At 39.5% G+C, this 22,807-nt stretch overlaps 1 protein-coding gene across 1 annotated transcript; it reads left to right on the top strand.

The window, feature by feature from the left end:
• Positions 1-753: 753 nt before the first annotated feature.
• Positions 754-22,097, top strand: LOC148046471 (vomeronasal type-2 receptor 26-like). Its single transcript, XM_087714764.1, has 8 exons — positions 754-891; positions 1,512-1,739; positions 3,440-3,566; positions 4,222-4,396; positions 13,378-13,669; positions 14,738-15,382; positions 17,755-17,881; positions 21,196-22,097. Exons 1-8 carry the CDS (start codon positions 754-756, stop codon positions 22,095-22,097), a joined length of 2,634 nt encoding a protein of 877 aa, XP_087570890.1.
• The last annotated feature ends 710 nt before the right edge of the window (positions 22,098-22,807 follow it).

The following is a 22,807-nucleotide window of genomic DNA, read 5'->3' as shown; positions in this document are numbered from 1 at the left end:
TTTGTTTGTTTGTTTCATCCTGCTTTTATGCTTCCATTCAATTAGCTTGCTTATTCTTCTGCCCCAGAGAGGAAGAGGACAAATCAAACATTTTTCTTCCATTGGATGTTTCCAAATGCTGATTATCAATATGGCGGGATTCTTCAGCTCTTACTCTATTTCCAATGGACATGGATTGGCATATTTTATATTGGCATTGGCAGTCAGACAGAGTTATTACTCCAAAAGGTATTACCTTTCTTTTCACAACATGGTATCTGCTTTGACTTTATTGAAAAGTTACCTGGTGGGCAGACGGAGGTGATTTTGGAAGCAAGCCATGATAAAATAAGCCTGGCCTTGAAGAGCATAGTGAATACAGTGATCTTTCATGGAGAATTTCAGAGTATTGGGTTTTTATGGATCTTACTCAAAATTGTTGATTATGATGATATGTCAGGGAAAAAAGCAAAAGTCTGGATCATGACAGCAGATGTGGACTTTACATCAGCCCTGTTTCAAAGAAACTGGAGCATTAATTTCCTTCACGGATCATTTTCCTTGGCAGTTCAATCTAAGGAAGTGTCTGGATTCCAGAGATTTGTTCAGAGGAGAAACCCTCTTTTGCATAAAGGAGATGGCTTCTTAAAAGAAATCTGGCAGCAGTTATTCGATTGTGTGCTTCCCAACTCTTCCACTGAGTCAGAGGACCAGAATATTTGCACTGGAGAGGAGAAGCTGGAGGCTCTTCCCATGACTGTTTTTGAAGCAAGGATGACTGCCCACAGTTACTGTGTCTACAATGCTGTCTATGCTGTGGCTCATGCTTTGCATGCTCTGTATTCATTCATAGACCAGCAAAAACCAGGGGTGATATGGAAACATGACAATAGCAAACACCAGTCATGGAAGGTAAATCTCCTTAGCAGAGTTATGCAAGGTATCTCACCATATTGGTTGCTAGAACAGTAATTTTATCATTTTCCCCTCCCTCTCTCTCTCTCTGTCACTCTCTGTCTCTTTCTCTCTGTCTCTTTCTGTCTCTCTCTCTCTCTGTCTCTGTCTGCCTGTCTATCTGTGTGTGTGTGTTTACCTGATAATTGTGAAATATTTGGGCTCCGAGATCTTCTTATTTCCACAAAATTGAACCAATCTTTCATTCAAATAGTTTGCATATATGAATGTATGCAGCTCATGTATATCAGCAGAGAAAAAGGTAGGAGTGTGCTGTTCCATTCTCTATATTCTGTACATTTTTAGTTCACAATTTTGTTTTCATTTCCATAGCTAACCTAAGTTCCAGTTCTCAGTGCAATGCAATTCTCCCAAAAATAAGGCTATTCCAAATTGGATGTGAATTCTTTTCCTTCATTTGAACCTTATTTCCATGCTGGATTGTCTCCATTGGGTAACATTCCTTGCAGATTTTTACTCTTACCTGGCATTGATCATACTGGTAACGTAAACATTTTGCAAAGCATTAGGAGTAAACCTTTTATCTCCTTTCCAACCTTTTCCCCCTTGCTGTCTAGCTTCACAATTTCCTGAAAGGAGTTTCCTTTAATAACAATGCCGGAGAAAAGATTTCCTTTGATGAAAACGGAGAAATTGTAGGAAGATTTGATATCATAAACTGGGTCACGTTCCCAAACCAGTCTTTCCTTAGAGTTAAGGTGGGAACCATAGATCCAGACCCAGTTTCACATCACCTGCTGACCATTAGGGAGGATGACTTCATCTGGCCTACCTGGTTTAATCAGGTAAAATTCATATCATGTCCACAATGATTGATTACTTTGCCAATGTTACAAGGAGATTCCTAACTCATGAACCTAACACACCTGCATTATTTTTGTTTGAGTATTTTCATCTGAAGAAAACAAAATGTCTGACTAAGCACTAAGGAAATAAGACTGTGTATATATTTAGAAGGGACGTGGTGGCTTAGTGGCTAAGATGCTGAGCTTGTTGCTCAGAAAGGTCAGCAGTTCAAATCCCTAGCGTAATCAAGTTACTTGTCCCAGCTTCTGCCAACCTAGCAGTTTGAAAGCATGTAAAAATGCAAGTAGAAAAATAGGGACCACTTTTGGTGGGAAGGTAACAGCGTTCTGTGTGCCTTTGGCATTTATTCATGCTGGCCACATTACCAAAGAGATGTCTTCAGGTAGTTCTTGCTCTTTGGCTTTGAAATGGAGATGAGCACCACCCCTTGAGTTGGGAATGACTAGCACATATGTGTAAGGGGAACCTTTACCTTTTGGTTTACCTCATATATTTAGTATATGTTCAAGTGAATATTCTGGTAAAAAAATATATATTTTATTTTGCCTTGTTTTGCTTCAGTCATAGATTGTTGGTTAATCTGAGTCCTTTTAGGGTTTAGGTCAATAGCCAAGAGCTATCTTAGGGTAGGGACCCAATATGTAGACATTATGATCCATTAACCTTGTAATAATAAAATGTGTATTATTAAATTCATAATTTAGGCGAGCTAACAGAATCACAACCTGCAGCAGCTGAAACATCTAGTAAGGAGTCCATCTTCTTACTCTGGTTACTTCTTGGGCTTTCAATTATTTACATTTCTGGGTGCCTAATTATCTGTGTCAAGGAGGTTGGGAATCTCCCTGATTCAGATGATATAATAATCTCAAAATATCATAGAGGTCATCTGCACCTCTATAAGTGACTGGTTTGGTTTTGCAACTCACCAAGAGAGAAACAGACTTCAGAGGATAATTAGAACTGGAAAAAAAAAACCAGTTACTACCAACCTGCCTTCCATTGAGGACCTGTATACTGCACAGGTCAAAAAGAGGACTGTGACAGTATTTACAGACCCCTCACATCCTGGACATAAATTATTTCAATTTCTACCCTCAAAATGACTTTATAGAGCACTGCACACCAGAACAACTAGATACAAGAATAGTTTTTTTCCTGGACGCCATTACTCTGCTAAACAAATAATTCCCTCAACACTGTCAAACTATTTATTAAGTCTGCACTACTATTACTATTAATCTTATTGTTCCTATCACCCATTTCCTCCCACTCATCACTGTATGACTGTAACTTTGTTGCTTGTATCCTTACAATTTGATTGTTTCCTAGTATGATTTGATTGCTTAATTATACCCTATGATTATCATTAACCTTATGATTCATGACAAATGTATCTTTTTTTAATGCACACCGAGAGCTTATGCACCAAAGACAAATTGCTTCTTTGTCCAATTACACTTGGCCAATAAAGAATTCTATTCTATTCTATTCTATTCTATTCTATTCTATTCTATTCTATTCAATTCTATTCTATTCTATTCTATTCTATTCTATTCTATTCCACTCCACTCCACTCCACTCCACTCCACTCCACTCCACTCTACTCTACTCTATTCGATATTGTAATAACAATCTGTGAATAATATATAAACATTTTTATTTCCCTCATGGGCAGGTATCTCCCCTCTCCCTGTGTAATGATAAGTGTCCTCCAGGTTACAGAAAGACCAAAATAGAAGAAAAACCATTTTGCTGTTATGACTGCATTCCATGTCCACAGGGAGAGATCACAAACCAGACAGGTCAGAGAGATTATGAGAGATACTGGATGTCCTCCATCACTTACATGTCTCAGCCAACTTGTTATTTTAAAAGTTGTTCATTCCTCCCTCCCTTCCTCTCTTTCTCTCTCCCTCCCCCCTCCCCCCTCTTTCTTTCTTTCTTTCTTTCTTTCTTTCTTTCTTTCTTTCTTTCTTTCTTTCTTTCCTTCCTTCCTTCCTTCCTTCCTTCCTTCCTTCCTTCCTTCCTTCCTTCCTTTCTTTCTTTCTTTCTTTCTTTCTTTCTTTCTTGTGATTTACTAACTATTTTTTTTAAATAGTGGTTAAGGGAATATTGAATACATCTTGTATTAAGGCACCTTTGAAATCCTTTCTAATGTGAATTTAAATGATCTCAATATGAACCTTTTCTTTTTCATTTGTAGGAAGGTCCCTCAATATCATTGAGAAATATATGTTTTTTTAAAAAATAATAATAAACAAAATGGACCTTAGTTATTTACTCTCATCCAAGCAGAAATCCACATGAAGAGACTATCCTGTTATTACTACCCCATTCTATCTCTCCCAGAACAATTTGGTTTAAACAAATACATTGCCAACATATGTCCTTTAAATTGCCATCCTACAAATGGTCGTGAACTATATCTTCATTTTATGTTTATATTTGCTTTTGCAGATATGGACCAATGCTTCCAGTGCCAAGAAGATCAGTATCCCAACAACAAGAAGAATTTCTGCCTTCTCAAGTATATAACATACCTCTCCTATGAAGAAACACTAGGAAGCATCTTGATGATTATGGCCATTATCCTTTCTCTCACCACAATTTCTGTATTAGGAGTGTTCCTGAAGTACCACAGCACTCCCATCGTTAAGGCCAACAACCGCTTCCTCTCCTACACCCTCCTCATCTCCCTCTTTCTTTCCTTCCTTTGTCCTCTGCTTTTCATTGGCAGACCCATGACAGTGACCTGTCTCCTTCGACAGACTGCTTTTGGGATCATCTTCTCAGTTGCTGTTTCTTGTATATTGGCCAAAACCATCACTGTGGTTCTGGCTTTCATGGCCACCAAGCCAGGATCAAAGATGAGGACCTGGGTTGGGAAAAGACTGGCCCTTTCCATTGTTCTCTCCTGCTCGCTTGTTCAAACCCTTCTTTGTACTGTGTGGCTGGCCACCTCACCCCCTTTCCCAAGCTTTGATAAGCACTCCTTCATTTCTGAAATTGTTGTAGAATGCAATGAAGGTTCAGTTGTCATGTTTTATAGTGTCTTGTCTTTTATGGGCTTCCTGGCTATGGTCAGTTTTATTGTAGCTTTCTTATCTAGGAAGCTACCTGACACTTTCCAGGAAACCAAGTCTATTACCTTCAGCATGCTTCTTTTTTGCAGTGTCTGGTTTTCTTTTATCCCTGCCTATGTGAGCACCAAAGGGAAATACACAGTGTCTGTGGAGATCTTCTCCATCTTGGCCTCCAGTGCTGGGCTTCTGGTTTGTATCTTTTGCCCCAAATGTTACATCATCATTTTGAGGCCTGATCTGAATAAAAAGCAACATCTAATAAAGAGAATTATTTAAGCAATTTCCTTCTTTTCCTTCAACATTGAATTAGCATTATCAGATGAATCTCGTGACACATCCATTTTGAGAGGTACTTTAAAGGTGATATAATCCATTTCAAGAATTGGATTGTATGTACGTTTAGTGCATCATAAGTCTAGTGCATCATCTAAAGATCTAAAGATCTGGCCTTATTTATGTAATATTCTAAATCAGATAAATCTAGGATCTGATTTCTCAGGCATATATTTATTTGATATGCAGATTAATGGTGTTGTTTTAATTTAGTGAACCTGTTATCTTAATTAAAGTTAGTAAAAAGCATTTATACAATGGTTACAGGAAGACACAAAAATTCAATTAAAATGCATAAATATTTCTGTAAATGGATAAAAGTAAGTAATATAATTTGAATTACCAAATACTGAATACTGTAAATTCTAAAATTAAACTAATAATATGTAATATGTATAGAATATGAAGTGACTTACATAAAAGTAGGTTTTGAATAATACAGTGAAACACTATTATACTGAGTATCCCAGCACTCACAATATATTAGTATCTTGTGCTTACTTAAGTAGATGTTTGGAGGCCAGCATTCTCCTTTTGTTCAGGGATGACTATTTAGTTAACATATAACCGTGATGGCGAATATATTGCATGCGTGCCACAGGTGGCATGCAGAGCCAGCCATTGCCCCAGCCCAGATCGACCATGAATGCATGCACGCCTCCCACTGGCCAGCTGGTATTAGGGTTTCTTTGCAGGGGGAAAAGTGCATGCAGGAGATAGTATTTTGGAACTTCATGAAGTGTCCCCCGTGCCGCATTTTGTCTTCCAGGAGGTCTCCAGGCCAAAATGGGATGCAAGGGCATTGTGTGAAGCCCCTCCCAGCACCCTGTTTTGGGCCTGGAAAGCCTCCTGCTCCAAAAGGAAGCCAAAAATGGGTGGGGTGTCACACATGGATGCACTGGGCTCAGGGGCAGCAGAAGTACATGGGGGGCATGTGGCTGCTGCTTAAGCAGGGTCTTAACAGGATACAAAAGGATGTGGCTTCTCTTCTGCACTAAAGCTCCGGCCAGTAAAGAAAAAATTCATGTGAGTGTGAGAAGTTGTTAATTGCCTCACACTCACAAGAATTTTTTCTTTACTGTGCAAGGGCCAGGTGAAGCCCAGGAATCCTCCTGGAAGGTTTGTGCCCATTGAGATTCTCCTCTATGGAATGGCAGCCCTAAGCCATGGGAGCAAAATGGGGCTGTCATGGGGAGCCTCTCGCATATTGCACCTCCTTCCCAGCCTTTGCCCATCCTCTGTGCCATTTTTGGGCAGCTAGCTTGCTGTACTGCCCCCGCCCCAACCCCGCCGTGGCTGCAAAATCAGCTGTTTTGGGAGACATTAGCCCAGCAGGGATGGGAGCAGCCAGCAAGCTTTGCAGCCACATGGGTGGCCCTCTCCCCACTGGGCTAGCATCTCCTTAAGTTACTGCTGTTGCAGCCAGGGCAGGGACAGGATGGGGGCAGCCCAGCAAGCTAGACACCCAAAAATGGCATGGAAGCACAAGTGTAGGCTGGGAGGGGGTGTGCAACATATGGGGAGGGGGGGTTCCCCAGAGCTTTGGCTCATCTGAGTTGCAGCTGAGCCTGCTGCCCTGAGCCAGTAGACTGAGGCACTGCAGAGCATGGCTAGGAGCATGCTAACCTTACCCTTCCCATGTGCTGGATCCTGCCGTTGCCATCGCCCCTTGCCAGCTTGCTCCCTGATGGTTCCCAAGCTAGGATGCAGTGCCCTGTTCCCCCTACCCATTGAATCATCAACATGAGTGTGGCTCTGCAGGAGCTGCAACAGTGGCAGCTTTATCCCAGTGGGGAGGGAGACACCCAGTCTGGCAACCTTCATAGCCACGTGACTATGAAGTTTGCATGGCTGCCTCATCCCCACAGTGGATGCAACGGTGGTGGCTTTGGGAGATGCTGACATGGGGGGGGGGTAGGCTACACTTGTGTGTAGGCAGCTATGCCAGCTTTGTCCTTAAAGGCTGCTGCTCCATGATTTTTGACCTTTCTCTGGCGTGGAGAAAAGTGACCCTGTGAAGGGACCGAATCTGCTGCTGAACTTTTCCACCTAGCCACTGGCATAGGGTGCCAAAAAGACCTCCAGTCACTACCACCATTTTCGCATATGCACAGCTTACACTGGCTGGAGAACTTTTGGGCACATTGCGGTCAGTGATTGGGTAAAAAGAAGCCTCTGATCTTCCATTGATTAATTGTTCTAAGTATAAGGAAATTTCTGCTTAGTTATAAGTTGCTTCTCTCCTTGATTAGTTTCCACCCATTGCTTCTTATTCTACTCTCAGATGCTTTGGGGAATAGTTTGACTCCCTATTCTTTGTGGCAGCCTCTGAGATATCAGAACACATGTCATTCCTAGTCCTTAAAGTTGAATTTGGTCCAGAGATCTTCATATTTCCATGAAGAAGCGTATTGGCCAAGACCATCACTGAGGTTCTGGCTTTCATGGCCACCAAGCCAGGATCAAAGATGAGGACCTGGGTTGGGAAAAGACTGGCCCTTTCCATTGTTCTCTCCTGCTCACTCGTTCAAACCCTTCTTTGTACTGTGCGGCTGGCCACCTCACCCCCTTTCGTAGATGTTGATATGTACTCCTTTGTTTCTGAAATTGTTGTGAAATGCAATGAAGGCTCAGTTTTTATGTTTTATAGTGTCTTGTCTTTTGTGGGCTTCCTGGCTATGGTCAGTTTTACTGCAACTTTTACTGTAGCTTTCTTATCTAGGAAGTTACCAGACACTTTCCAGGAAACAAAGTCTATAACCTTCAGCATGCTTCTTTTTTGCAGTGTCTAGTTGTCCTTTATACCTGCCTATCCCTTTATCCCTGAAATACACAGTGGCTGTGGAGATCTTTTCTCTCTTGACCTCTGGTGCTGGGCTTCCATCTTGTATCGTTTCCCCCAAATGCTACATCATCATTGTGTGGCCTGATTTAAATAAAAGTCAACATCTAATAAAGAGAATTATTTAAGCAATTCCTTTTTTCCCTTCAACATCAAATTAGAATTGTAAGATGAATCTCATGAGGCATTAATTCTGGCAGATACTTAGATCATATAATCCATTTCAAGGTAATTGAAGTAAGTGTAATGCATCTCCTAAAAATCTAAAAATTGTGCAGTGGACTTTTTCACAATTGACCTTATTTATGTTTGGTGCATCACCCAAAGATTAAAAAAAAATGCAATGGAGTTTTTCATGATTGGCCTTATTTGTGTAATGTTCTATAGCAGATAAATCTGGCAGCTACATTCTGACACACAATAAGTTTGCCTGGTGTTTAACTTAATGACATAGTTTTAGTTTAGTTAATCTGCTCTCTTAATTATATGTAGTAAAAAGCATTTATACAATGTTTATAGGAAGATACAAAATTCAATTAAAATGTATAAACATTTTCTGAAAATGGATAAAAGTTAGTAAAATTCTTTCGATTACTCAATAATGTAAATGCACAGCTGCTGTAGAAAGGACATTGAAGGCACATACACCCTAATAGATCAGGAGACAGATGCTGGTTCCTTCTTTAAAAGAGATAATTGTTATACTTTCTCTCCAATATTTGTAAAGTTGTTAAGCTCTTCACTGGGCAAGTAATAAAGAATGGGAAATATGCTAATGTAAAGAGTTTCTTATTCATGGCCTGCCTAAATTTAGTTGCCTACTGTTGCTCGCTTTGCCTGGAGAACTATCTCAAGGCTCCAAGTTGTGTTCCTAGCTCTTAATAGTTCCACACCCCAAAACACCTCTATATGAGAAGTCCACATTTTGTAAATCATTCTGGATTTTGGCTTTCCCGCAAGAGGGGAGGAGGGAATCTGCCATAGGTCTAGGAAGAAGGAGGCAATGATAAACATCTTGCCAAGAAAACTTATTGGCAAGATTTCTCCAAGAGACTTCTCCAGGCAGTTGCCATGAGTTAACACACAATCAAAGGCAAAACAAACAAATAAACAAAATAATCCAAGAAACCTGAGAATAGAGCTCTACAGAATCTGTACTTAATAATATTTAAGGTCTTTGGATGATATTTGGAAATAGCTTGTGCTTTAAATATATTATGGCAGCAGGTGTGTCCATGAAGCTCTATTGTGAAAAAGACTTAGTATATCAGGGGTATCAAACGCAAGTTTTTTTTTTTAGTTTTATTAAACATTTATAGGCCGCCCTTTTCCCTGAGGGGACTCAGGGCGGCTTACAATAATAGGGGAGGGGAGTGCAGGACAAAACACAAAAAGAAAATGTGAGTAAAAATAATTAGCAGTAAAAACACAACATTCATTCAACATTCGGGAGGGGCGAGAGTAAAGTCTTATCCCCAGGCCTGACGGGATAGCCAGATCTTGAGGGCTGTGTGGAAGGCCTGGACGGTGGTGAGGGTGCTGATCTCCACGGGGAGATTGTTCCATAGCGTCGGAGCTGCAACTGAGAAGGCTCTCCTCCACGTAGTCGCCAGTCGGCACTGACTGGCGGATGGAATTCAGAGGAGGCCTACTCTATGCGATCTGATGGGACGGAGGGAGGTAATTGGCAGAAGGCGGTCTCTCATAGCCAGATCCACTACCATGGAGCGCTTTGTGAATGGTAAGTAGGACCTTGAAGTGCACCCGGAGATCAACAGGTAGCCAGCGCAGCTCACAGAGGATCGGTGTTATGTGGGCGAACCGTGGTGCACCCACAATCACTCACGCGGCTGTGTTCTGGACTAGCTGAAGTCGCCGGATGCTCTTCAAGGGCAGCCCCATGTAGAGCACATTGCAGTATTCCAGCCTAGAGATCACAAGGGCTCGAGTGACTGTTGTGAGGGCCTCCCGGTTCAGGTAGGGCCGCAACTGGCGCACCAGGCGAACCTGGGCAAATGCCCCCCTGGTCACAGCTGACAAGTGATGGTCGAAACTCAGCTGTGGGTCCAGGAGGACTCCCAAGTTGCGGACCCTGTCTGAGGAGTATAAATTTTGACCCCCCAGCCTGAGTGATGGAACGTCGGCCAAATTGTTGGGAGGAAAACACAACAGCCACTCGGTCTTGTCCGGGTTGAGTACCAGTTTGTTAGCTCTCATCCAGTCTTTAACAGCCTCAAGACCCCGGTTCATCACGTCCACCGCTTCATTGAGTTGGCACGGGGCGGACAGATACAACTGTGTATCGTCCGCGTATTGATGGTATTTTATCCTGTGCCTCCGAATGATCTCGCCCAGCGGTTTCATGTATATGTTAAATAGTAGGGGGGATAAGACCGAACCCTGTGGCACCCCATAAGTTAGGGGCCTCGGGGACGATCTCTGTCCCCCTACCAACACCGACTGCGACCTGTCCGAGAGGTAGGAGGAGAACCACTGCAGAACAGTGCCGCCCACCCCCACCTCCCACAGTCGTCGCAGAAGAATACCATGGTCGATGGTATTGAAAGCCGCTGAGAGGTCAAGGAGAGCCAGGATGGACGCATGGCCTCCATCTCTGGCTCTCCAGAGATCATCGGTCAATGCGACCAAAGCGGTTTCTGTGCTGTAACCAGGCCTGAAGCCGGAGTGGAAGGGGTCAAGGTAGTTAGCTTCCTCCAAGGTACGCTGAAGCTGGAAGGCCACCACCTTCTCAACAACAAGGCCCCAGGGCTGGATCTGGCCTGTGGGGTGCTTAGATCTGGCCCATGGTGCCTCTGCCAATGAAAACAAATGCTCCATTTTTGCTGGCAGAGGGTTACAAGAGTCCATTTTCATTGGCAGAGGGCTAGCAAAACAAACTAAAAACAAAACAAAAGGAGAAATGTTTCCCCTTTTGCATTTGAGCATTCAGGAAGGGACAGGAAAGGAGAAAGGGAAAGAGGAAAGACAAAGAAAAAGAAGGAAAGATGGGAAATGAGCAAGGAAGGAAAAAGAAGAAAAGGGGGGGAGGAAGAGAAAAGGAAAAAGAAGGGAATGAAGAAAGAAAGGAAGAAAAGAGAGAGGGAGATTATAATGAGAGGGAGGGTCTGGGTGAAGTGCTGCCTTAGCATTGGCCACCACAGATGCCCTCAACATGAGTGACGTCGAGGTGGCCACATCCAGCCTGGCCATGCCAACCTTGGCTCCCTGAGGTCAAACACAAACTTTATGCAGCCATCAATGAAATTGAGTTTGACACTCATGTAGTTTGTCCTTCACCTTTTTACCTACTTTTTCAAAATTAGATCTAATTGGGTCATTCCAGATTACAAAGGTTGGATAGTGTTCCAGTATTTTGATAAAGGAAATGTACTCTTGGCAATGATAACTTGGGTTTTGGATTATTTAGTACCAGTCTTTCTTTACTACAGAAATCTTCCAGGGGCTGTAGACTTCTACTCTGGCCATTGTAGGTTTAGGAACCCATAGCTACATCATCATCAAAAAAAAAAAAAAGCAGAACCAGCTGTCCACTAGGAAGTTTGCATTCTCTTTTTTGTTCAGGGGTGACTATTTTGTTAACATATAAAATAAAAAGAAGGGACATGGTTGCTCAATAGCTAAGACACAGAGCTTATCAATCAGAAATATTGGAAGTTTAGCAGTTTGATCCCTAGCGCCACATAATGGATTCTGCCAATCTAGCAGTTGGAAAATATATAAAAATGCAAGTAGAAAAATAGGGACCATCTTTGGTGGGAAGATAACAGCATTATGTACACCTTCAGCATTCAGTCATGCTGGCCACAGGACCATGGGGATGTCTTTGTGCAGCATTGGCTCTTCAGATTTGAATCCGCCACTTAGAGTCAGAACCAATTAGCACATATGTGCGAGAGGAACCTTTAACTTTAATTTAAAAGGAAGAGCAGTTTGGATATAGCCCTATTTTATTGCAATGCAGAAATGCAAACAAGATTTCCTAACTTCTTGTGAATCTCATGGAAAACATTCTTCAAAAGTTCCTCATCTGTTGTGATCAGTGTTTTCCCCTGGCAATCTTTGGGAAGTCATTGCAAAACCTGGCCTAATTGCATCCTGGGAATAAGTTGAGGAGTTTCTGTGCAACACCCGGATAAACATATTTCTTTCCTCACTGGTTTGAATAATGAAGAACTCTGGTAAGGTAATCATTTGACCTGTCTTATGATCTTGATTGATGTCTCCTTTCAACATGGCAATTCTCTCTAAAATGCAACAGTCACTTTGGCCTTTGCAACTATAAATACAGGAAACTTGTAGCTCAGTAGCTGGAAGGCTTTCCAGTGAATCCTGGTTACTCCCTCCATCATGGGAGAAGGGAATAGACTTTTTAAAAACATATTTTCATATCTTACAGTTGGGATGTTGGTATTAGGGATGCTTCCTATAAGAGTTTGCAAAATTTCTTTTTCAAAATGCCAAAACAGTGATCCCAGTTCAGTTGTTCATAAATACTACGAACCAGGACACTTCATTCTTGGTGGCATAATTTCTAACAGCTTTGTTGTTTCGGACAAGATCTCATTCAGAAGGCATCCTTTTCAAGATATTTTTCTTGAATATATGTAAGTAATTAAATCTTTAGACCTATGTTATGTCTCTGTTGTGATAATAATCAGAAGTGATGATAGTATAGCTTACTTATTTTTTTGGAGGGGTTGGAGGTCTGTGGACAGATATTTGAAAGAGATTAGAAGGAGTGGGAGAAAGAGAGAGAGGGAATATTTATTGTGGTCAATAACCTGATAAAATATAACATATATAAACTAATTATAGAAAAAAGTTTTCCCAGAGAAATTTCCAAGCTTTGTATTTTTCAAAGACCAGAAGGAATTATTCATCTCTGGAACTTAAAATATATTATCCACTTAGCTTTCGTTAGCCTCTGCTAACATCAGTGTAAAAACAACCATTGAAGAGATGTTTGCCTTTATACATCATTAATGGATAATATATTTTAAGTTCCATAGATCGTGATGTCTCTCTCTTCTTTCATAGATACACCTGAAAATTATATTTTTAGGATAGTTGTATGTATGTATGTATGTATGTATGTATGTATGTATGTATGTATGTATGTATATCATGAAGATGATTGAGGTTTAAAGCGGCTAGCATTAACTATATGATGGAGTCATTCAGAATATTTTTTTAGAAGTATGATTAAAGGTAAGTTTATTTTTCTACTATTTGTCTGCTTTCATATTAATGGTAGCATCATATTAATGTAAAATATTACATTTCCAATGTTTTTGCTATGAATTGAATTATTTTTATTTTGGAATGGAATTGCAGATTATTAACTCAGACCTATCAACACATCTTGGCTCTGGTATTTGCTGTAAAGGAGATCAATGGAAATCCTGAGATCTTAACCAATGTGACCCTGGGCTTCAACATCTATAACAACTATTTTTATCCAAAACTAACCTATGCAGCAGCAATGGAAATCCTAGGCACACCAGGCAGATTCATCCCAAACTACAAATGTGACTTCAACAACTATCTCATAGCAGTCGTTGGGGGACCTAACTCAAATTATTTTCTTGACATAGCAACTATTTTGAGTAAATACAAGATTGTACAGGTAGATCTTGTTCATGAAACAGGAGACACAGAAGAAATCTTTTATAATCCTCTATCTTGTTACCTACAAAAGGATTTTGGTTGCAGAATGCTTATTTGAACACTAATTAAACACAATAAAAAGTGAAAACCTAATATTGAATTGAGTAAGGGAATAGGCCAATATATAGGTTGATTGGTTTATTGATTGATTGATTGACTATGAATTTTGAAATTCAAGTTATGATTATGAATTACACAAAGCTTTCCCTTAATAATTACATAATTAAGTATTTTGATTACCAGGCTTCCATTTAAGAGTGTATAAAAGGCATTATTTACTATCAGGATGATGTGATTTCAGTCAAAGATAGGCAGTGCATATTGAGAAATCACAATACAGTGAGGGGATTACAGCAAAAGAAAAAGAAATGTCACAATGTCCTCCAAAAGAATTGGAAGGGATCTTGGAGATTTTCTAATCCAACCCTCTGCTCAAGCAGGAAACCCTACACCATTTCAGACAAATGGCTGGCCAATCTCTTCTTAAAAACCTCCAGTGATGGAGAACCCACAACTTCTGGAAGCAAGTCATTCCAATCACTCAGGTGCTTTGGGGAATAGCTTGACTCTCTCTTTGTGGCAAACCCTGAGATATTGGAACACTGCTATCATGTCACCCCTAGTCCTTCTTTTCATGAAACTAGACATACCCAGTTCCAACAACTGTTCTTCATATGTTTTAGGCTCCAATCCACTAATTGTCTTTCTTGCTCTTCTCTACCCAGTTTCTAGAGTCTCACCATTTTTTAATCATTACAATCTGAAACAAATCCTTGTCCTATCATGTTTTTGTCCTTCTTCCTTTATAAATATATTCTATTAGCTTGCCTATTCTTCTGCTCCAGAGATGAAGAGAATAAATCAGGCAATTTCCTTCTATTCGATGTTCCCCAATGCTGATTATCAATATGATGGGATTCTTCAGGTCTTACTACATTTAAAATGGACATGGATTGGCATATTATATAGCAGCATTGGCAGTCAAACAGAATTATTGCTCAGGAAGATATTACCTTTGTTTTCACAGCATGGCATCTGCTTTGATTTCATTGAAGAATTACCTGGTGGGGTGTTAGATGAGCTTGATGTGCTTTTGGAGGGAACACGTGTAAAAATGAGTCTTGTGTTTAATAGCAGAGCTAATGCTATTATCTTTCATGGAGAATTTCAAAGTATAGTGTTTTTACGGGTTGTACTTGAAATTGGAGAATATGATGATATGGCAGGGGGAAAAAGTAAGGTTTGGATCATGACTGCAGATGTGGATTTTACATCAGCCCTGTTTCAAAGAAACTGGAGCATGGATTTCCTCCATGGTGCTATATCCTTGGCAGTTCAATCCAAGGAAGTGTCAGGATTTGAAAGATTTGTTCAAATGAGGAACGTTCTTCTGCAAAAAGAAGATGGCTTCTTGAAAGAAATGTGGCAACAGTTATTTGATTGTGTGATTATAAAGTCTTCCACTGAGTCAGTGGACCAGAATATCTGCACTGGAGAGGAGAAGCTGGAAGCTCTTCCCATGACTGTTTTTGAAGGAAGGATGACTGCCCACAGTTACTGTGCCTACAATGCTGTCTATGCAATTGCATATGCTTTGCATACCCTGTATTCATCCACAGACCAGCAAAGATCAGGAATGACATGGAAAATTCTGAAACAACAGTTGTGGAAGGTAAATCTCCTTATCGGAATAGTGCAAGTTATCTTCCTATATCTATTGATAGAACAGTAACATTATCACTTTTGTGTGCTTAAAGAAAAAATGGTGAGATGTTTGGGCCAGAAATCTTCATATTTCCATGAAGAAGTACCGTGTGTCCTTGAAAATACAACCTATTCAGAAAGTAAGTCCTAGCTTGATTTTTACAAGTGCGCCCAATACAAGCTCTACCCCCCCAAAAAAGACCTAATTAAAACCCCATCCATTCCAAGGTGCATGGGTTAAAAAGTAGGATGGGAATGGGTGGTGATGGAGCTGCCCTACTGCTTACCTTCAAATAGTTGCAGCCAGGCCTCGCACACCTCGCCCCATTTTTTCTTCAGCCAGCAAGGCTTTCCTGTAGCCAATAACAGGTGATGCACACAGTGGACCACATCCCCCCTGAAAATAAAACCTGGTGCTTTTTTTGGTGGCAAATAAAAATATAAGACGAGGTCTTGTTTTCAAGGAAACATTATATCATTTTTTCCCTTCAAGGTGCATGCGTATATGAATATGCATATATGAATATCTATGGCTCAAACCAACAGGGAAAATGTTTGGAGTCAGTTGCTCCCTACTTTATATTCTGTATATTTTTAATTAGCAATTTTATTTTCATTTCTACAACTATCCTAGATTTCATTTCTTATCCAGTGTGATGCCATTCCCCCCAAAATTTATTCCAAATTGGGTGTGAGTTATGTTTCTTCATTTGAATTTTTCTCCATGTTGCATCTCTCCACTATCATTCAAAGAAGAGATAACAATCATTGCATAACTTTACTTAGTTTTGGATTTGCACTATTAATCAACAAGAAAAATTTGGGCAGAGAAAGAAATCTAGTCCAATTTAAACCTTCTGATCCATTCTTTTTTAATTTTTTGAAAGAAATCTTAAAAAGCCCCACCAGTTAGATTTATGACTTAATGTTTCTGTCAGATATATTGAGATCATGACTCATTTCTGAACAGAAAAACATATTTCTCTAGTTCAGTTGGGCTTTCTAACAAAATATTTTATAGGAATTATTGCCTATTGTAAGCATTACATTGAACTATAGCTTTGATTTTTCAGAAATAGCCATTTTTTTCTATTTTCAGGTTTACTATTGATAGCCCTTATTCTAATCTACATCTAAATACATAAGTTACACATTATAGCTATTATCATATATCCTTCCCACTGTATCAGCATAAGTTTTCATAAAGTTACCTGCTCATCCTTAATTATTGATTTATTTAAATTTTATTTTCATACTATTATCATATACTTTTGGAAAAGAGCAGAGATGTGATGAAAATTTATTTTTGTCATGTAGGTCTATTTTTGACAGTAACATATGGTAACTGAGATTCAAGATAACTTTAAAAAAGTACTGTTAGTAATTGTTCAAGATCCTTACCTAGACTTGTATTGGTTTGGTAATTTTAAATATATTAAGCAAAACACACCATGTGTTGTCCATAAGAACTAAATAAATGTTTTGTAATATGTAAGAAATCTGTTCAGAGATTAAGCTTGCAAATACTTAATAATTATTTGTTTTAGAATAAAGAAGCAAAACATTAACAATAAATGTTCATATCATGGTTTTATGTCTTTTCCCATTTTGTCAATCCTATTGTCTAGCTTCACCATTTTTTGAGACGTGTTTCATTTAACAACAGTGCTGGGGACAAGATTTCCTTTGATGAACATGGTGAATATGTAAGAGGATTTGACATCATAAACTGGGTCACCTTCCCAAACCAATCCTTCCATAGAGTTAAGGTGGGAAGCATAGATCGAGATGGACTCTCACATCACCTGCTGACCATTTCAGAGGATAATATCATCTGGCCCACTGGGTTCAATCAGGTAGAATTCATCTCACATCCACATTGATTTATTACTTTGCCCAATTTCTAAGGAGATTCACATAAACCTACTGCATTTTCATCATATTCTATTGATTCTTAAGAGAAAACATTCTGCCCAAGAGCAGAGGAAATCAGTCTATGTATTTATTAAGTTTATGGTCAAGTGAGTATTCTGCTAAAATACATGTTCTATTTTGCTTTGGTTTGCTTCACTCATAGGAGTGGTTGGTGAGTCCTGCTAAGGATAGGTTCTATAGGACCCAAAGGTAAATCTTGCAATAATAAAATGGTGTCATTAAATTTTATAATGTAGGTGTATTCACAGAAGTACTACCTGAAACAGCTGAAACATCAACTGGATGTTATCCTCTTAGCCTTATTGCAACACTTCCAAGAGAAGCACTATCTCATCTTGTTTCAATGATAATCTATGAACACTGTTTCCATATATAGTAATATATTTTTATTTCTTTCATGGACAGGTATTACCTCTCTCCATATGTAATGATAATTGCCCTTCAGGTTACCGAAAAACCCCCAAAGAAGGAGAACCATTTTGTTGCTATGATTGCATTCCATGCCCGCAAGGAAAGATCACAAATCAGACAAGTAAGAGATGTTGTGAAAGATACCAGATGTTAGCCATCATTCTAATATGTTACTCAATTTCTTACATACAGTGGTGGCCAAAATTGTGGAAACCTTTTGGGAAAAGTGTATGGTATTTTTGAGGTTTGATGGCTACCACTTTTGTTTTTGAGTAGTTCCATAAAATTATATATCCTCTGTCTAGATAATCAGCCCATTTTAGTTTTTGCAATCTTTGTTTGAGAGATAAAATTGTTTCAGTAAGCCAAATTCCTGCAGTCTGCACGGAACAGTCCTCACACTCAACTTCATATTGCATTGCACCATTTCATTTTGTATACACCCAGATGATATTCTTCATTCAGGTAGGCACAGTCTCTTTTATTCTTCTCTTGTCACTTTCTGTTGTGCACCTTTTCTTCCTTTACCAGTGTGGTTTTGTAGTGACTGAGTCTCTTTATACCTTTTCAAAAACTTAGAAATGCCACCTTTGGTTAAGTTTTCACCAATTTTTCTTCTAATTTCTTTGTAACGATAGCCTTGTTCACTCAATAATACTATTTTAAATCACTTTCTTGGTGACCAGTGAACTCTTTGCACCATTACTTTAATTTTATTACATTTTACAAGCTCGCTAAATGAAAGAACACACAAAAAAATCCAACCAACTTGACAGCAACTACATAACACACTGAGAAATGTCCTCCTCTCAGCTTCAATAGATGACATCAATAACTGAATCCTACTGGGATTTAATTGGCTCATTGGCAAAGCAAAATGACATCTGATTGGCTCTCTAAACACTCATGCTCATTGGCTACAATCAGATGAAAGAAAGCTACCTGATATCAACCTAAGCAAGTTGTGCTTCTTTTTGCTGGTTATTTGGCTATACCTTTTCATAGAATACAGATAATGGAACAATTTATGTTGCATTACATTCCTGATTAAATTATCTTTCCACTGATATATAATTTTATGATATTACTCAAAAGGAAAGTGGTGTTATTAGCCATCAAACCTCAAAAATACACTTTTCCCAAACAGTTTCCACAATTTTGGCCACTACTGTATATACAACTTTTCATAACACAGTATTGCATCTTTGCCAGAAAGAATGGAGTACATGACCCAAAGTTTTTCTTTTGAAAGTTCTTTTCCTCTCCTGTGATCTACCGTCAGGTGAAAGTTTGTAAAAATAGTGAGGAAGGACATATTGAATACCATCCCTATTAAGGCATCTTTGATGCCCTTTGAAACTTTGGTTGAATTCAAACAATTTTCCCTTACACCAACCTTTCTCATTTGGTGCCCATCTACTGCTGCTGAAGCAGAGAAGCCTGGATTCTTTTAACAGAATAACAGTTTTGGATGGTCTTGGAGGTCTTCTAGTCCAACCTCCTGATTAGGCAGGAAAACCTACACCACTTCAGACAAATGGTTATCCAACATCTTCTTTAAAACTTCAAGTGTTGGAGCATTCACAACTTCTGGAGGCAAGTTGTTTCACTGATTAATTGTTCTGTCAGGAAATTTGGAAAGTTGATTCTCTCCTTGATTACTTTCCACCCGTTGCTTCTTGTCCTGCCTCAGGTGATTTGGAGAATAGTTAGACTCCCTCGTCTTTCTGGCAGCCACTGACATGTTGGAACACTGCTATTATGTCAATCCTAGTCTTTCTGTTCATCAAACTAGACATACCCAGTTCCAGCAAGCTCTCTGGTGAACATGTGGCTTCCTGAGCCTTTTGTAAAGCTGCACTTCATAAACCTAATAATCAAAAAACCTTCAAAAGGCACTGCAGCTTACTTTGGAGATCTTGCTCTGGAACACACACCTTTGTAGCAATAGCAATAGCAGTTAGACTTATATACCGCTTCATAGGGCTTTCAGCCTCTCTAAGCGGTTTATAGAGTCAGCATATTGCCCCCAACAACAATCCGGGTCCTCATTTTACCCACCTCGGAAGGATGGAAGGCTGAGTCAACCCTGAGCCGGTGAGATTTGAACAGCCTAACTGCAGAACTGCAGTCAGCTGAAGTAGCCTGCAGTGCTGCATTTAACCACTGCGCCACCTCGGCTCTTATAAATAACAGTCAGCTGAAGTGGCTGCAGTACAGCACTCTAACCACTGCGCCACCTCGGCTTTGTAAAGGATCCCATGCATGTAGTGGGATAAAAGAGCACAGGACAAAATAAATAGAATTGAAATCTGAGCAAAGGAAGACCATGAATTTGCAGAAGAACAAGCAGGTTTAAAACAAAGCCAATCCACTATTGATAACTACTTTATCTTGAACCATTGAATTGCCAAATATGCCTATAAGAGGAGACCCCTATTTGCTGCTTTCATAGTCCTCACATCAGCATTTGATATGGTAAACAGAGACGTACTATGGAGTAAACTGATATATCTTAAAATAGAACCTAGACTGCTGCCTTTGATTAAAGCCCTTTACAGAAGTACCTTTTTTAGGGTGTGGTATAGGGTAATTGGGGCTCGGATTAAGAGGGTTCACACAAATAAAGAGGTACGGCAAAGGTATATACTGTCCCCATTATTATTTAGCTTATAAATCAATGACTTGCCAAGGTTAAAGAAGGAGCCCATGGTTCATATTCTGATGATCCTAAATGCATATTGTAACAGCCTGCTCTATGTTGATGATATGATTTTATTATCATATTCACAAGTAGAAGGGGTGCATATGAGAAGGTTTACTGCTTGCAACTGTGACATAAGGAATCTGGGAATTGAACAAATTCTGGTGCTTGCTAGAAAGTGAATGAATGCTGGTTCCTCCCGAGGCTTCACACAATACACACACACACACACACACACACAGCAGGGTGCAGGGTAGCCAAAAGGACTTTGAGGAAAGGAGATAGATAGTTGGAGATCTTTGCTCAGGCCTGCAATGCACCAACCCTGGAATGTTTTTGATTGGGTGCATATGTAATTAATGATTCACAATTCCCAGTTAATGATCACAATGGGGAGAAATGAGATTATGCTCACTAAGCAATGCAATTAGAGGACTTCTTGTTTCACAGGGACACTCTTAGGAATTGACAATTTAGTCCAAATTCTGGACATTAAAAAATTACATGTAAAATGGACCTTGGTCAATTATTTTCATCTGAGTAGAAATCCACATAAACGGAGAATGCCATTACTATTATTATGAGTTACATTTGTACACCGTTTAGTTCTGTTTTTCCCAGAGAATCATTTATTTTAACATTAAAATAAGTTCTTAAAATCCCCATTATCAGACTGGTGGCCTCTCAAGCATCTCCTTATTTTCTTTCTTTCTATCTTTTGTTGCTTTCAGATATGGACCAATGCTTCCAGTGCCCAGAAGATCAGTATCCCAACAATAAGAAGAATTTTTGCCTTCTCAAATATATAACTTATCTCTCTTATGAAGAAACATTAGGAAGCAGCTTGATGACTGTGGCCATTATTCTTTCTTTTACTACAATTTCTGTACTAGGAATATTCCTGAAGTACCACAACACCCCTATCATTAAAGCCAACAACCGCAGCCTCTCCTACACCCTACTCATCTCCCTCCTTCTCTCTTTCCTTTGTTCTCTGCTTTTCATTGGCAGACCCATGGCGGTGACCTGTCTCCTTAGACAGACTGCTTTCGGGATCATCTTCTCAGTGGCTGTTTCTTGTATATTGGCCAAAACCATCACTGTGATTCTTGCATTTATGGCCACCAAGCCAGGGTCAAACATGAGGACCTGGGTTGGGAAAAGACTGGCTCTTTCCATTGTTCTCTCCTGCTCCCTCATCCAAACCCTTCTTTGTATTGTGTGGCTGGCCACCTCACCCCCTTTCGTAGATGTTGATATGCAGTCCTTTGTTTCTGAAATTGTTGTGGAATGCAATGAAGGTTCAGTTGCTATGTTTTGTAGTGTTTTGTCTTTTATGGGCTTCCTGGCTATGGTCAGTTTTATTGCAGCTTTCTTATCTAGGAAGTTACCAGACACTTTCCAGGAAACCAAGTCTATTACCTTCAGCATGTTTCTTTTTTGCAATGTCTGGTTGTCCTTTATCCCTGCCTATGTGAGCACCAAAGGGAAATACACAGTGGCTGTGGAGATCTTCTCCCTCTTGGCCTCTGGTGCTGGGCTTCTATCTTGTATCTTTTCCCCAAAATGCTACATCATCATTGTGAGGCCTGATCTGAATAAAAGAGAGCATCTAATAAAGAAAATTATTTGAACAATACTGTATTTTGTCTTTCTCCAATGAGGTTATAATTGAATCTCCTTAGACATCATTTTTTACTTGATTCAATAAGTTTCAGCAGGGTTGTTAATTCTTTAATGGATAAAGGATTCAGATATCTTTTGCAAAAATGGATTAAGTTTTGCTTGCAACATACTTTCTTATCCCAGTCATTAAGGAAAAGGAAAGTTAGAGACAGTGCAGAAAAAGAGTTAATGTTATATTTGAAAAAATTACTTTTTACAGTTCCTAAAACTTTTCTTCAAGAACATCATTCTGTAAATAAAGAGGATTGTTATTTGTACAATTCCTTCATTGTGCCATTGTTAGGTTCACTGGTACACTATTTTGCTACTCGGACATTGGTAATGTTAACTGAAATATTCTTCTAGATAGAACTCTCTTGTTATGAACTCTGGTGAATCCAGACCTCAGCATGGGTTTCTGCATCCCATTTTTCATTAAACTTATTGATGATTCCAATTCCTTGAAATTAGGTAGATAGATAGATGGACCTTGACAGATCTGAATACTGAGCCCTATCTAACAAAATGATATTCAATGTAAAGAAAAGTAAAGTTTTACACATAGACAAAAAAGCCCCAAAGTACACATATAGACTGGGTAAAACCAGGGTTAATAGCAGTAACTGTGAGAGGAATCTTTGGAGTCTTATTGTACAACCAGCTAAATTTGTGCTAGCA

This window comes from Thamnophis sirtalis, unplaced genomic scaffold, assembly GCF_051295495.1.
Source record: "Thamnophis sirtalis isolate CommonGarterSnake01/CBP01778 unplaced genomic scaffold, rThaSir2_p1.2 scaffold_4, whole genome shotgun sequence".
NCBI lineage: Eukaryota > Metazoa > Chordata > Lepidosauria > Squamata > Natricidae > Thamnophis > Thamnophis sirtalis.
Note: the sequence above shows the minus strand (reverse complement) of the source record. Positions and strands in the feature narration are given on the sequence as shown.